The 17321-nt window shown below is 39.2% G+C and overlaps 1 protein-coding gene across 1 annotated transcript; it reads right to left on the reverse strand.

Annotated features, from left to right (window-relative positions):
• Positions 1–681: 681 nt before the first annotated feature.
• Positions 682–15774, reverse strand: dnajb4 (DnaJ heat shock protein family (Hsp40) member B4). The gene is made up of 3 exons (XM_062023271.1): positions 15313–15774; positions 8416–9023; positions 682–1257 (listed from the first exon to the last, which is right to left on the reverse strand). Exons 1-3 carry the CDS (start codon positions 15521–15523, stop codon positions 1027–1029), a joined length of 1050 nt encoding a protein of 349 aa, XP_061879255.1. The 5' UTR covers positions 15524–15774; the 3' UTR covers positions 682–1026.
• Between the last annotated feature and the right edge of the window lie 1547 nt (positions 15775–17321).

Genomic DNA, 17321 nt, shown 5'->3' on the forward strand with positions numbered 1-17321 from the left:
TTGAGTTTGACACCTGTGACTTAACCCATAGGTGTCTTTTTCTACATACTTTGTACGGAATTTGGGGAAATTTGCATTTTTCTTTTTAATGTATAAGAAGACAAAATAAAAGTATATATACTCAAAGATAGGGGTATTACTGTATTAGTTTGAGTATCAACACTTCAGCTTTTGCTGGACATTGTGCCCATTTGCAGTTTTTTGGGGGGGTTTGGCCCCAATTTGCCCCCCAGATCGCACTTGTACACTGTACTCGTGCTGCATGAGCGCTTCCACAACAGGTGTATTTATCCACCCGGAGTAAAAATGATTCATCACAGATATTAAGGTGTTTGAGGACATGTACATATAAAGTATGTGTAAAAAAATACACACACAACGCCCTCAAAATATACAAATTGATGAATAATGGGTTTTACTGTGTGGCTGGCTGCAGCTAAAAACAAATGTGGCCCCTTAGTGCATCATCAACTCATCCCACTGAGGGACCTCCCATGCACTTCAGTCGTGATGAGTGATGTAGCGTCCCCTGGTGGTGACGTGTAAGCTCTGTAAGTGAAGTGTTGGCAGCAGAGAGGCCGCAGCTGGCCTGCTTACTAGTTTGAACCAAAAACACACCCAGTGTTTACGAAATTGCCCTTTGCGCATTGGAGCTTGAGGAATAAAACAGTCATATGTGCTTACAATGCTTTATCAGTTCACATGGAAATATTTCAGTTAAAATTCAAGCTTTACAAGGTCATTTCTAAACAACACGCACATAATCATGACTCCGAACTCCCAAAGGAAACCCGTCACGTCTTCAAGAAAGCATTGGTTTGGCACAGCACATTTTGGGCTTCACCAGAACTTTTATGGCGAGCGTGATGGCAAGGGAGAGAGGTCCGTGTACGTACAGAATGGTCTTGGCAGCATGCGTGATATTTATAAAAACACCCAAAACGTCCAAAAATAGTGGTGATATCTCACATTCCTCCTTTGCCTGTGTGGAGATGCCAGTCCCGCCCGCTGCATCGCCGCTCGGCCCTAAGCCGGTAAATGCCGCTTAAGGACATCCTTGGCGTTGCCGGGCAACGTTTCGGGAAAGTTCACATCAAACTCCACCACCAGGTCTCCTCTCAGCTCCGGGTTTTTGGGTAAGGGCAGCCCTTGACCCGCCACAGTCTTTCTCATGCCAGGCTTGACCACGTCCGTGATCTTCATGTTGCACGTGTTGCCGTCTATCGTTGACACGGTAACCGAGCATCCGCACAGTGACTGCAAAGATCGGAAAAAAAGTAGGTGGCAGAAAGGAACACAGGAATCAGTTGGCTGGCTGAGAAAACACGAGGTTTCTATGTAACTATATTACTAAACATTACTAACACATTTAAAATGATGGCTGTGTTTACAAGGCACATTGTCAGAATAATTGTATCTAAGTTATCACACAACTTTGTGTTACATTGACTTGAGCGAGGACAAAAGCTGTCTTTGATCCTACCAAGCAAAAGACTTGTAAAACTCCACTGTGTAGGATGGGGAGCGACATGAGGGTGTCGGTTTCTTTGATGTATTGTAATCCACAGGAAGATTTTGTCTTTACCCGAGATCTACAAAGCGAAGAGGAGGCAGGGCCTGACCACCCTCCAGGCACCTTTTCTTTGAACTGTTTTGTAACCAAAGGCGGTGGCTGTTTACGACCCCCCTCCCTTAGAAACAGCTGTTGCCCTGTAATCAGGGAAAGTCCAAATAAAAGAGGAGGCGTACAATCTTTCGTCAGAGCGTGGGACGACACTGTGCAAGGGTACAGTGCCTACGCGTTTCTCCTCAATTGAGCTAAATTTAATTATGTCTCTGATTAATTCCTTGCTTCTTGTCTTGTTTAATAGTGTTTGAACCTGACACACATCATTTTACAGACTCATTTCTATGTGATTTCAATATTAAAACATATGATAGGGAATATGGATATTGTATCCCCAAACTTAAAGGCTGTCCTTCAACCCCTAAGTGCCGCCTCTTTCACACATTAAGGATCTAACAGAATACCCTGTTTAATTCGACTTTCACACAGAACCCAGCAAAAACGGAACATTGAGCGCCTCTACACAGCCACGTATAGAAATACTATACTCAAAATATCGTCAGCCAACAGCAATCGCTTCCTCTGCTAACATATTACAGGCGACATAATCCAGATGCTAAGTGGGAAGTGAGCATTCTAAGGAAGTTGGCATTCCCCAGTTTCCCTCTTACGGTAATTGATTTTGCTTCTGACTTTCATCCATAATAGACCCTTTAAACTCCAAAAGGTAGCCAGTTGAGTGACTAACACAACATGTTTTAAAAGGTGCCATATGTAATAATTTCATGTCAAGCCATCATTAATGAATCATGCTCCTTTGGAATACCTTTATAACTGATAACGGTAGTTCAGGCGAGATATGCTCATTTCAAAATTAAATTTACAGCCCAGAAATATAGTTATTGTTTTCATTTCAATGCCACGGCCTCCACCGTTTGACCAATTAAAAAGTCAGTGAGTGTGTCACATCCAGTTACACAGCGCCCTCTTTGTCAAGCTACTGCCACTGGTTAAGTTACTAAACATGTCAGACCTTAGTAAATCTAAAAGGCGTCGTTACGGTTCTCCACTTACTTAGGACAAAGCCAGGAACAAAACAAGGAGCAAGTGTGTGTGTGTGTGTGTGTGTGTGTGTGTGTGTGTGTGTGTGTGTGTGTGTGTGTGTGTGTGTGTGTGCACTTGTCTCACCGTCCTTGTGTGGACATACACTTGATAAACCACCCTTTCTGTGAGGATCTTTTAACTTGTGAGGACATTTGCCTGGTCCTCACAACTACAAAAGTAAAATATTTTTTTTACTTTGTGTGTTTTGCATTCTGAAGTGAGGTTGCAACTAGGGATGTCCGATAAATGCTTTAAAATGTAATATCGGAAATTATCGGTATCGTTTTTTAAATTATCGGTATCGTTTTTTGTTGTTGTTGTTGTTTTTGTTTTTTTTGTTTTTATTAAATCAACATAAAAACACAAGATACACATACAATTATTGCACCAACCCAAAAAACCTCCCTCCCCCATTTACACTCATTCACACAAAAGGGTTGTATCTTTTTTGTTATTAATATTCTGCTTCCTACATTATATATCAATATATATCAATACAGTCTGCAAGGGATACAGTCCGTAAGCACACATGGTTGTGCGTGCTGCTGCTCCACTAATAGTACTAACCTTTAACAGTTAATTTTACTCATTTTCATTAATTACTAGTTTCTATGTAACTGTTTTTATATTGTTTTACTTTCTTTTTTATTCAAGAAAATGTTTTTAATTTATTTATCTTATTTTACTAATTTTTTTAAAAAGTACCTTATATTCACCATACCTGGTTGTCCAAATTAGGCATAATAATGTGTTAATTCCACGACTGCATATATTGGTTGATATCGGTATCGGTTGATATCGGTATCGGTAATTAAAGAGTTGGACAATATCGGAATATTGGATATCGGCAAAAAGCCATTATCTGACATCCCTAGTTGCAACTCTCTACTCCCATCTAGGGCTAGATGTATATTTTTTCATCATTCTAGCTATAGTGGAAAGGGGGGCCCTCACAACCCACTAACCAAACGTGGGTCCACACAAAGTAGGCAAGACATGTATGTGTGTGTGTGTGTGTGTGTGTGTGTGTGTGTGTGTGTGTGTGTGTGTGTGTGTGTGTGTGTGTGTGTGTGTGTGTGTGTGTGTGGAGTTACTGAGGGTAGGTAATACAGTGTCCTTAAGTATGATTTTTCTATGTATTTAGAGTTCGATTAGCAACAAAAATGATGTCACACTTACATTAAATACATTACACAGGCTTTAGGTTCTACAGTGTCGAAATTCATGGTATACAATTGTTTCTGGAAAGATCAAATTGGTGACTTTGCTGACAATCGGAAATAGTCACGCCCTCAGCCAGCGGCGTGAGTGAGACTTGCTTGCGCACCAGAGCAGACAGGAAATACTGGCTTACGATAAAAACAAATACTTGGCACTGTCTGGTTTCTAGGATGTAGTCACATTCAGACAGAACGCACTGCACAAAATCTGGCTTATTAGCATACGCACTAAGCAGACAGGGCCGTCTACAGTGGCGGCCTCTTATCAGCTTCCTGCTCTTTATATGATCAGGAAATGTGCAAATTTAGAGATTTATACTGAAAAAAACAAAAAAAAACGATTATAATCATACAGAAAAACATTTATAACACAATTTAATGAACAAATATTAATATTTATTTTATAAGTTATTCACTTTTTTATAGGGATGTCCGATAATGTTTTTTTGCCTATATCCGATAATCCGATATTGTCCAACTCTTTAATTACCGATACCGATATCAACCGATACCGACATCAACCGATACCGATAAATACAGTCGTGGAATTAACACATTATTATGCCTAATTTGGACAACCAGGTATGTTGAAGATAAGGTCCTTTTTTTTTAACATTAATCAAATAAAATAAGATGAATAAATAAAAAATATTTTCTTGAATAAAAAAGAAAGTAAAACAATATAAAAACAGTTACATAGAAATGAATGAAAATGAGTAAAATTAAGTGTTAAAGGTTAGTACTATTAGTGGAGCAGCAGCACGCACAATCATGTGTGCTTACGGACTGTATCCCTTGCAGACTGTATTGATATATATTGATATATAATGTAGGAACCAGAATATTAATAACAGAAAGAAATGGGAGAGGGAGGTTTTTTGGGTTGGTGCACTAATTGTAAGTGTATCTTGTGTTTTTTATGTTGATTTAATTAAAAATAAAAAATAAAAAATAAATAAAACGATACCGATAATAAAAAACCCAATACTGATAATTTCTGATATTACATTTTAAAGCATTTATCGTCCGATAATATCGGCAGGTCGATATTATCGGACTCTACTTTTTTACTTTTCCATCAAAACAAGAAAGGCTCTGCCTCACCTGCCTACCCTCACTGCAAGTCCATGTTTTTGACTAAACCACCATCCATCCATGCATTTTCTACCGCTTGTCCCGTTCGGGGTCGCGGGATTGCTGGAGCCTATCTCAGCTGCATTCGGGCGGAAGGCGGGGTACACCCTGGACAAGTCGCCACCTCATCGCAGGGCCATTGACTAAACCTAACACCTCAATATCCTCAAATTTTGCTGTTGAAACTAGGGATGTCCGATAATGGCTTTTTGCCGATATCCGATATTCCGATATTGTCCAACTCTTTAATTACCGATACCGATATCAACCGATACCGATATCAACCGATATATACAGTCGTGGAATTAACACATTATTATGCCTAATTTGGACAACCAGGTATGGTGAAGATAAGGTACTTTTTAAAAAAATGAGTAAAATAAGATAAATAAATTAAAAACATTTTCTTGAATAAAAAAGAAAGTACAACAATATAAAAACAGTTACATAGAAACTAGTAATGAATGAAAATGAGTAAAATTAACTGTTAAAGGTTAGTACTATTAGTGGACCAGCAGCACGCACAATCATGTGTGCTTACGGACTGTATCCCTTGCAGACTGTATTGATATATATTGATATATAATGTAGGAAGCAGAATATTAATAACAGAAAGAAACAACCCTTTTGTGTGAATGAGTGTAAATGGGGGAGGGAGGTTTTTTGGGTTGGTGCACTAATTGTAAGTGTATCTTGTGTTTTTTATGTGGATTTAATTTTAAAAAATAAATAAAAATAAAATAAAAACGATACTGATAATAAAAAAACCCAATACTGATCATTTCTGATATTACATTTTAAAGCATTTATCGGCAGGTCGATATTATCGGACTCTACTTTTTTACTTTTCCATCAAAACAAGAAAGGCTCTGCCTCACCTGCCTACCCTCACTGCAAGTCCATGTTTTTGACTAAACCACCATCCATCCATGCATTTTCTACCGCTTGTCCCGTTCGGGGTCGCGGGGTTGCTGGAGCCTGTCTCAGCTGCATTCGGGCGGAAGGCGGGGTACACCCTGGACAAGTCGCCACCTCATCGCAGGGCCATTGACTAAACCTAACACCTCAATATCCTCAAATTTTGCTGTTGAAACTAGGGATGTCTTATAATGGCTTTTTGCCGATATCCGATATTCCGATATTGTCCAACTCTTTAATTACCGATACCGATATCAACCGATATATACAGTCGTGGAATCAACACATTATTATGCCTAATTTGGACAACCATGTATGGTGAAGATAAGGTACTTTTTAAAAAAAATGAGTAAAATAAGATAAATAAATTAAAAACATTTTCTTGAATAAAAAAGAAAGTACAACAATATAAAAACAGTTACATAGAAACTAGTAATGAATGAAAATGAGTAAAATTAACTGTTAAAGGTTAGTACTATTAGTGGAGCAGCAGCACGCACAATCATGTGTGCTTACGGACTGTATCCCTTGCAGACTGTATTGATATATATTGATATATAATGTAGGAAGCAGAATATTAATAACAGAAAGAAACAACCCTTTTGTGTGAATGAGTGTAAATGGGGGAGGGAGGTGTTTTGGGTTGGTGCACTAATTGTAAGTGTATCTTGTGTTTTTTATGTTGATTTAATTTAAAAAAATAAATAAAAATAAAATAAAAACGATACCGATAATAAAAAACCCAATACTGATCATTTCTGATATTACATTTTAAAGCATTTATCGGCCGATAATATCGGCCTGCCGATATTATCGGACATCTCTACTTTTTTACTTTTCCATCAAAACAAGAAAGGCTCTGCCTCACCTGCCTACCCTCACTGCAAATTGTTTGCTTGTTTTTTTATTGATGCTTTTATTTTTTTCTGTATTGTGTAGTTATAATTATATGCTTTTACTTGTAATTGTATTGAATTGTGGACCCCAGGAAGACTAGTGTGTTGTTCAGGCAACCAGCTAATGGGGATCCTTAATAAAAATCAAATCAAATCAAGTCCATGTTTTTGACTAAACCTCCATCCATCCATGCATTTTCTACCGCTTGTCCCGTTCGGGGTCGCGGGGTTGCTGGAGCCTGTCTCAGCTGCATTCGGGCGGAAGGCGGGGTACACCCTGGACAAGTCGCCACCTCATCGCAGGGCCATTGACTAAACCTAACACCTCAATATCCTCAAATTTTGCTGTTGAAACTAGGGATGTCCGATAATGGCTTTTTGCCGATATCCGATATTCCGATATTGTCCAACTCTTTAATTACCGATACCGATATCAACCGATACCGATATCAACCGATACCGATATCAACTGATATATGCAGTCGTGGAATTAACACATTATTATGCCTAATTTGGACAACCAGGTATGGTGAAGATAAGGTACTTTTTAAAAAAATGAGTAAAATAAGATAAATAAATTAAAAACATTTTCTTGAATAAAAAAGAAACTACAACAATATAAAAACAGTTACATAGAAACTAGTAATGAATGAAAATGAGTAAAATTAAGTGTTAAAGGTTAGTACTATTAGTGGAGCAGCAGCACGCACAATCATGTGTGCTTACGGACTGTATCCCTTGCAGACTGTATTGATATATATTGATATATAATGTAGGAAGCAGAATATTAATAACAGAAAGAAACAACCCTTTTGTGTGAATGAGTGTAAATGGGGGGAGGGAGGTTTTTTGGGTTGGTGCACTAATTGTAAGTGTATCTTGTGTTTTCTATGTTGATTTAATAAAATAAAAAAATAAAAAAACGATACCGATAATAAAAAAAACGATACCAATCATTTCCGATATTACATTTTAGCGCATATATCGGCCGATAATATCGGCAGGCCGATAATATCGGACATCTCTAGTTGAAACATTACATATCACATAGTCCACATAATAACGAATACCGGTAGGAAGTTAGCATTCCCCTGTGTCCTACCTATGTCAAAGTATTTTAGTTTTGACTTGATCCACAATAGAAATAGAAATGCATTGTTCTATTCATTGCAATATAATTTCATGAATAGATTTGACTTCCCGGGGTGCAGGGTATTTATCATTGGTGCTCTTGAAAGGTGAGCTGACAATACCAGGATGGGCAGAACTTTCTCACAACAGCAAACATTCAGTGTGATTAAAGGCTGTTTAAATATTTGTTTTCCGACGGCTCTGAATGAATCACATCACGCAGAGATTCATCTGAGCGAGGCGAGTAGGAGGAACCGTAAAAATACATCTGGCAGCGTGAGCGCGTGGGCGGCCGCCACCTCTCTGGTGCCTCATGGAGATGTCAGGTATTATTTGTCAATGCCGATGAAGCAGGTTACATAAGCGCACAGCCGACGAGTACATCGGTACAATTTCCATTCAGTGTGACGAGATGCTATTTTTTTTTTTTTTTTTTTAGTCTCACCTGTCTGAGGCTTACATGGACAGGATACACGATGTTGGAGCCTTCCCGCCTGAAGTGAGGGTGAGGCTTGTCCTTGATGACGAAAATGATGTCGGCCGGGATGGCGTTGGACGACTCGTCTCCCTCCCGCGGGAATGTGATCTTTGTTCCCTCCTTCCAGCCGCGCTTGATCTCAATAGTGAGGATTTTGTCCTCCGTGCGCATGGTCCTGCCATCTGGGTTCAACCTTTTGCGAGAGATCTTCATCCTCTTGGTGCAGCCGTGGAACACCTCCTCCAGGGAGACCCTTAGTTCGTGGATGATGGCGGGGTCCTGCTTGCGCCGCGACTGCTGCTGCTGCTGCTGCTGCTGCTGCTGTCCTCCGAGGCCGGTTTGTCCGTCCCGAGGGAAACCGTTCAGGTTGAAGCTGGTGAAGGAGCCAAACGGATCGTTTCCGTCCACCTCCATGTCATCGTCATCACGCCCGTTGGCCTTGCGCCCGAAGAACATATCAAAGGGGTTTGAGCCCCCAAAGAATGTGGCGAAGGTGGCGTGAGGATCCCCGTGGAAGGTGTATGTGAAGGTGTTGCCTTGCCCGTCAGCGGGAGGACCGCTTCCTCCCTTGAGACCTGAAGTACAACACAGAATGCTTTACCACTAGCAGCAATAATCCACTTTTGTCAAATTCTAGTTGTTAAATCAGGTATGAACACAAAAATTGGGTGTGACTCTGGACCAAATCAACCAACCTCAATTGACAAATTCACCAGTCAGCGTCATAATTAATGGTTAAAGTTGAAGTACCACGAGGTGTGGTGAAATTACTCTCTGCATTTGACCCATCTCCTTGTTCAACCCCCTGGGAGGTGAGGGGAGCAGTGAGCAGCAGCGGTGGCTACGCTTGGGAAACATTTTGGTGATCTAACCCCCAATTCCAACCCTTGATGCTGAGGGAGGTAATGGGTCCCATTTTTATAGTCTTTGGTATGACTTGACCCACCACTCTATAACCACAAGGCCACTGAGCAGGTACAATTTTCATTCAGTGTGACGAGACGCTCTTTTTTTTTTTTTTTTTCAGTCTCACCTGTCTCAGGCTTAATGGTGTAATGGTGACGTAACCACGAGTAGTACACGAGTCCCTTGCACATTCTCACCAAATGTATATTTTTATCTTCTTTTGAAATGATGACTCATAGCTAGCAACGGGGTCGACCACACCTCCTCACTAAGATAGGAGTTTCTGTCCATTCCTTACTCATAGTTATCTGAGAATGTTCTGGACTCACTCCTAAACCAAGACTCCTTGCTAGGAATTTTTAGGTTAAGTTAAAACATTGAAAGGCCATATATGACCAAAAATACAAAAAACAAGTCTGTCTGGAGCCGCAAAAAATGAACAGCTGCATATACACGTAAGTGTTATAATGAAGGCAACACATGATGTAAGTATCTATCTATAATAGCCTACTATCAAAATGACTGTGTCGCAGGCTCAAGCAAATCTTTGTTGACAGAAATGCTAAAATTTAATATTCTACACATTTTTACATTAAAAAACATTAGTAAATTAGTAACATTAGTAAATAGCATGTTAGCATTGATTAGCTTGCAGTCATGCACTGACCAAATATGCCTGATTAGCACTCCAACAAGTCACTGACATCAACAAAGCGCACCTTTGTGCATTCACACACAGTACAAAACGTTTGGTGGACAAAATGAGACAAAGGAGTGGAAGATTTTACATGTAAACAAACTGTTGCGTCACAGTCCACACTATGGTGAGTTCAAGAACCGCCAAAATTAGTAGGACAAAACGATGTTCACTGAACACTAAACGTATTAAACAGTGGGCTTTCTAACAATTGGGAAGGTTTGTGTCATGTTTGTCCTCAAACAAAAAACATACTAAAACAAAAAAATTATTTTCCATTTTCAATCCTTTTTTAAAAATGCTCCAGGGAGCCACTAGGGCGGCACCAAAGAGCCGCATGCGGCTCGAGAGCCGCGGGTTGATGACCCCCGAGTTAGGGGCTCTCGGAGAGGATTCTCAGATTCTTTAGGAAAACGGGCCAATGTGTCTTGATGGAACACCAGTCAAACCTTTGTGAGGTCTCCCTATGTCTAGCATTAAAAGATTACAGTTGGTAAAAAATGCGGCTGCTAGACTTTTAACAAAAACAAGAAAGTTTGATCGTATTACGCCTATACTGGCCCACCTGCACTGGCTTCCTGTGCACTTAAGATGCGACTTTAAGGTTTTACTACTTACGTATAAAATACTAAACGGTCTAGCTTCATCCTATCTTGCTAATTGTATTGTACCATATGTCCCGGCAAGAAATCTGCGTTCTTAGAACTCCGGCTTATTAGTGATTCTCAGAGCCCAAAAAAAGTCTATGGGCGATTGAGCGTTTTCTATTCGGGCTCCAGTACTCTGGAATGCCCTCCCGGTAACAGTTAGAGATGCTACCTCAATAGAAGCATTTAAGTCCCATCTTAAAACTCATTTGTATACGCTAACCTTTAAATAGACCCCCCTTTAAGACCAGTAGATCTGCCGTCTTTTTTCTGCTCTGCGTGGAGAGGTTATCAGGTGACCACAGATGACGCGCTAGCTGTTCGAAGTCGGGACCCGGTGTGGACCACTCATTTGTGCATCAGTTGGGGACGTCTCTGCGCTGCTGATCCGTCTCCACTCAAGATGATCCCGTGCTGGCCCCACTATGGACTGGACTCTCACACTAATAACTAGATCCACTCGACGTCCATTGCACCGGTCGCCCAGGGGTGGGGGTTCCCACGTCTGCGGTCCCCTCCAAGGTTTCTCATTGTATCCCATTGGGTTGAGGTTTTTCTTGCCCTGATGTGGGATCTGAGCCGAGGATGTCGTTGTGGCTTGTGCAGCCCTTTGAGGCTCTTGTGATTAAGGGCTATTCAAATCAACTTTGATTGATTGATTGGTTGGTTGACAGAATCTACCAACTGACTAGACATTGAAGGCCTAAGATACTTCATTGTTAGGGTGAATACTGGAGCAAACACTTCTGAACAGTCTAATTTCTGGAGCTTGGGAGATTGCTATTAGTCAATTCTGTACTCAACACTCTGTAGACTATATTTCAACTGTCAATCATCATTATCCTTACAAGGCACTACTCTCACGTCTTCTGCCAACCATATAAAGCTTAATTATGACTATAATGATAATTACACAAGCACACTTTTACATTAGACCAGGGATATTCAACTGAAATTGTTTTGGGAACCACATTTTCAGAACGCTGAGAACACGGTGGCCAGACTTCTGACTTAACTTCACTAAGTCTTGGTATATTCCAGAGAAATAGCATCCTCTGCAGTAGATATTTGATTTTAGTCTATATATTTTGTCAGAGTTACAGGAGCACTCTGCTTTTTTAAAGGACGTTCCGCAAAAAATTTAGCCTATCACTGGTTTTTTAACTAAACTCTTGGACCACCAGTTGAATAGCACAAATGATGAAAAAAAGATGATGTAAGAGGGAACCTTGATGAACACTAGTATAAATAAAGATGTTGAACAAATGACAACTGACTGCATCTGAAGTAACCAAGCTAAAACAAGACCTTAGTTACATGAATCGCATCATGAAAAAAATGTTGATGGCCATAAGCCAGAGGGTTTAAAGGGGTGCCTCGAGGAACGCTTCAGTTGTGTAAATCATAAGTTTGGACCGCAGTGTTCTATGTTTGCATGAAAGGTTAATGTGTCAATGCAAGGATCTGCCCATGTGTTTACAATAGTCCAAAAATGTTTGTCTCCCAAGCAGTGGTGTGCCGTCAGGGCCAGCTAGGCCTTCTCTGCTAGCCTTACATAAATCATAATCATTAATTAATAAAAGTTAATTTTTAATTGACTTTCCATAAATATATAAATATCATATTCCCTTCATGTCATATTAGGCTCCAGTGTTGCTCTTTTAAGTTAAAGCTTTTATCCAATCAGAATTCTGATTGGATTCTGCCGGAGGCCTTCTGACCCAACAATAGCGGCGGCTGTGCAGTTTAACGAACAGAGAGGACATTCAGTCAACAGACAGTTGCGATAGCCGATCAGAACACAAGTTGTTGACAGTAGCCTTACGTTGAACTTGACGGTGATTGGGTACTCACTTGTCACTCCCAGGTATCCAAACAGACTTTGTGATTTACGAAAGTAGAAAGTGGCACCAGAGCCAGACCCGGCCAGCGGAGAAATCAGCGGTACTCACTTTTTTAACCAACAAAGTAGCAGAGCGAAACCTTGATTCGGTTGCAGATATAACGGTTTGCCTGCCACTTCCACTCAAATCAACCACCCTCGAGCGGTATTGTGAGTTCAATTATATTTTTTCCACATTCAATATGGTTTTTTTTACAATTATTTTAGTTTTGACAGTACCACGTCCGATGCGGGTTTATTGATTTTTTTAAATGCGCCAAAAAAATAGCCCTTTTTGCACACTATTGACAAATTGAGTTGATTCAATGGCCAGTAAGAAGTATAAATGGAATACAATGATTTGCAAATCATTTTCAACCCATGTTCAGTTGAATATGCTACAAAGACAACATATTTGATGTTCAAACTGATAAAAAAAAATGTTTTTGCAAATAATCATTAACTTTAGAATTTGATGCCAGCAACACGTGACAAAGAAGTTGGGAAAGGTGGCAATAAATACTGCTAAAGTTGAGGAATGCTCATCAAACACTTATTTGGAACATCCCACAGGTGTGCAGGCTAATTGGGAACAGGTGGGTGCCATGATTGGGTATAAAAACAGCTTCCCAAAAAAATGCTCAGTCTTTCACAAGAAAGGATGGGGCGAGGTACACCCCTTTGTCCACAACTGCGTGAGCAAATAGTCAAACGGTTTAAGAACAACGTTTCTCAAAGTGCAATTGCAAGAAATTTAGGGATTTCAACATCTACGGTCCATAATATCATCAAAAGGTTCAGAGAATCTGGACAAATCACTCCACGTAAGCGGCATGTATAAAAAAAAACCCGACGTCAATCTCTAAAGTGTTCCTGAGCCCACATGGGCTCGGGAACACATGATAATAATAAAGACATTTCTGCATCCTCGGGGAATACAAACGATGCACATTGAAATACCAAAGGGGAGTATAGAGGCCTTCCACAAATTCCACAATACGTTTTGAGCAGGGCCGGCCCGTGGCATAGGCCGTATAAGCAAATGCTAAGGGCGCCGTCCATCAGGGGGCGCCACGCCAGTGCCACAAATGTTGGAGAAAAAAAAAAAAGAGAAAAAAAATTGGTACTATTATTTCTAAATACAAAAAATAATCCCACGTTAATTAAAATGCAAAGTAAAGCCTATTTAATAGAAATATTATTTGTTACAACATTACGCCCCCCCTCCCCCCGCACGGTGCCTCCCCTCCCTTCCCGTATCATGACTCTTTTTGGACGTCACCACCAAAAAATCAACACAAAATGTCAAAACGGCCAAAACTGTCAGGTGCCCAGGGAAGAAAAAAGAGAAAAGAAGAGGAGGAGAAACGAGAAAAAGACAGAGAGCAGGTAGGTAACGTTAGCCTACATGAAATTATTTGTCTTGTTACAGAATGTGATAGTAACCTGGCTTTTTAGCATTAAGCTAATGTTACATGATTCGGCAATTGCTGTTCAATAAATAGCTAGTTCTGTTTTAACGTCGGGTTAATATTGTGGAGGGGGCTAAATTGTTATGGAAAATAATCATGTAACGTTAGATAAGTACTAGGGATGTCCGATAATGGCTTTTTGCCGATATCCGATATTCCGATATTGTCCAACTCTTTAATTACCGATACCGATATCAACCGATACCGATATCAACCGATATATACAGTCGTGGAATTAACACATTATTATGCCTAATTTGGACAACCAGGTATGGTGAAGATAAGGTACTTTTTAAAAAATTTTATAAAATAAAATAAGATAAATAAATTAAAAACATTTTCTTGAATAAAAAAGAAAATAAAACAAATATAAAAACAGCTACATAGAAACTAGTAATTAATGAAAATGTGTAAAATTAACTGTTAAAGGTTAGTATTATTAGTGGAGCAGCAGCACGCACAATCATGTGGGCTTACGGACTGTATCCCTTGCAGACTGTATTGATATATATTGATATATAATGTAGGAACCAGAATATTAATAACAGAAAGAAACAACCCTTTTGTGTGAATGAGTGTAAATGGGGGAGGGAGGTTTTTTGGGTTGGTGCACTAATTGTAAGTGTATCTTGTGTTCTTAATGTGGATTTAATAAAAAAAAACACAAAAAAACAAAACAAAAACGATACTGATAATAAAAAAACCGATAATTTCCGATATTACATTTTAACGCATTTATCGGCCGATAATATCGGCAGACCGATATTATCGGACATCTCTAGTAATTACAGTACTCCCACCTTACATTCCTCAGGGACATTTGTATTAGATCTTTTAAGCAGGTGTTTTTTGTTGACATTGTTATTGCCTTCTGGTTAGCTAATGTTTGCCCTGCAGGTAATAGTCACTTTTCCACCCCTTTATATATTAGGTATAGTTGTAAGCCTGGTTGTTAAAGTGCACATCATTAATGTTAATTAAGCAATATCACATGAGAGGGAATGCCGTTTTTTAATTTGAGCACTGCTGTGATTCGGTTAAAGATAATCATAACATAACATTCTCATATAATATGTTTCTTGTGAGTATATACACTTCACTGCCGATGTGGGGGGGCGCCACCTAAAATCTTGCCTATAGGGCGCCAGATTGGTTAGGGCCAGGCCTGGTTTTGAGGGAGGGCTGCTGCTGCGACAGATATGAAAGCAGCCCCAATACATGGACAGAAGGTGTTTGAATCATGAACCTGACAGACATTACCTTCTTCTCCATGTTGATCATAAATGTCCCTTTTCTTAGGGTCGCTGAGGACCTCATAAGCCTCGGCGATCTCCTTAAATTTATCTTCGGCGGCTGCCGACTTGTTCTTGTCGGGATGCCATTTCAACGCCTGCTTTCTGTACGCTTTCTTGATGTCCTCCTCCGTGGCTCCTTTACTGATGCCCAGTATTTTATAATAATCTTTACCCATCCTTTTGAGGGGCGTTTTAGCTCCGACGTCTTATCGGTGAAAAGGGAGAGATGGAGAAAAAACACAGCTGGCTTTCTTCAGTCCGGACTAACGTCCACCAAGTCGGATGAGAACGAGCATTTGGGAGGCGACTGGTGAGCTCCGTGGAGCTTGTGTGTTAAATATTATATTTTATCCGCGCTTGCTTGAAGAGGGGGGGGGGCTTTAAATAGCCACGCATCTCCCTCCCCTGCAGGCTGCAGCAGCCTTCGGCTTCGTCAAGCTCAATGTCTTGACATAATTCTACTTCCGGTTTGCCTTTGAAGCGGAAACGCGACTCGGCTCGGTGATGTTTACCTAAATATTCTTGTTAATCTCGCTTTAAAAACGTCGCTGTCATTAAATGTCGCCTACTGGAAGGTTATACAACTCATGCTTTCAACTACATATAACTAGTAATGTTGCTTATCGCAATATGTTGACTTATCCCTAGAGATGTCCGATAAATGCTTTAAAATGTAATATTGGAAATTATTGGCATCGGTTTTTTATTATCGGTATCGTTGTTGTTGTTGTTTTTTTTATTTTATTAAATCAACATAAAAAACACAAGATACAGGTTACAATTAGTGCACCAACCCAAAAAACCTCCCTCACACAAAAGGGTTGTTTCTTTCTGTTATCAATATTCTGGTTCCTACATTATATATCAATATATATCAATACAGTCTGCAAGGGATACAGTCCGTAAGCACACATGATTGTGCGTGCTGCTGCTCCACTAATAGTACTAACCTTTAACACTTAATTTTACTAATTTTCATTAATTACTAGTTCCTATGTAATCAATCAATCAATCAATCAATGTTTATTTATATAGCCCTAAATCACAAGTGTCTCAAAGGGCTGTACAAGCCACAACGACATCCTCGGTACAGAGCCAACATACGGTAACTGTTTTTATATTGTTTTACTTTCTTTTTTATTCAAGAAAATGTTTTTAAATTATTTATCTTATTTTATTTTATTAAATAAAATAAAAAAAGACCTTATCTTCACCATACCTGGTTGTTCAAATTAGGCATAATAATGTGTTAATTACACACATATATATATATATATATATATATATATATATATATATATATATATATATATATATATATATATATATATATATATATATATATATATATATATATATATATATATATATATATATATATATAAATATATATATATATATATATATATATATATCGGATATCGGCAAAAAGCCATTATCGGACATCCCTACTTATCGCCACATCGAAGTAGGTAAAGTATACTGACATTTCAAATCTGCTTATTTGTCAAATTATAGACCAGGGGTAGGGAACCTATGGCTCTAGAGCCAGACGTGGCTCTTTTGATGACTGCATCCGGCTCTCAGATAAATCTTAGCTGACATTACTTAACAGGATAAGTACTGAATAATTCCGCTGGTTAAAAATAACGTTCAAAATATAAAACATTTTCATGCATTTTAATGTATCCATCCGTTTTCTACCGCACCTGTTCAAGAAGTCGCATTAATGGTAAGAAGTATTTTATTTATTATTGGTTAGCTTCAGAATAACAATGTTATTAAAAATAATGAGAGACTTATTATACTCTAAAAATGTTGGTCTTACTTAAAAATGCACACATTTAGTTGTATTCAGTGTTAAAAAAAATGTTATATGGCTCTCACAGAAATACAAATTAAAATATTTGGCTTTCATGGTTCTCTCAGCCAAAAAGGTTCCCGGCCCCTGTTATAGACTCTCGATAAAGTACA

The sequence above is a fragment of the Entelurus aequoreus genome, linkage group LG16 (assembly GCF_033978785.1).
Source record: "Entelurus aequoreus isolate RoL-2023_Sb linkage group LG16, RoL_Eaeq_v1.1, whole genome shotgun sequence".
Classification (NCBI taxonomy): domain Eukaryota; kingdom Metazoa; phylum Chordata; class Actinopteri; order Syngnathiformes; family Syngnathidae; genus Entelurus; species Entelurus aequoreus.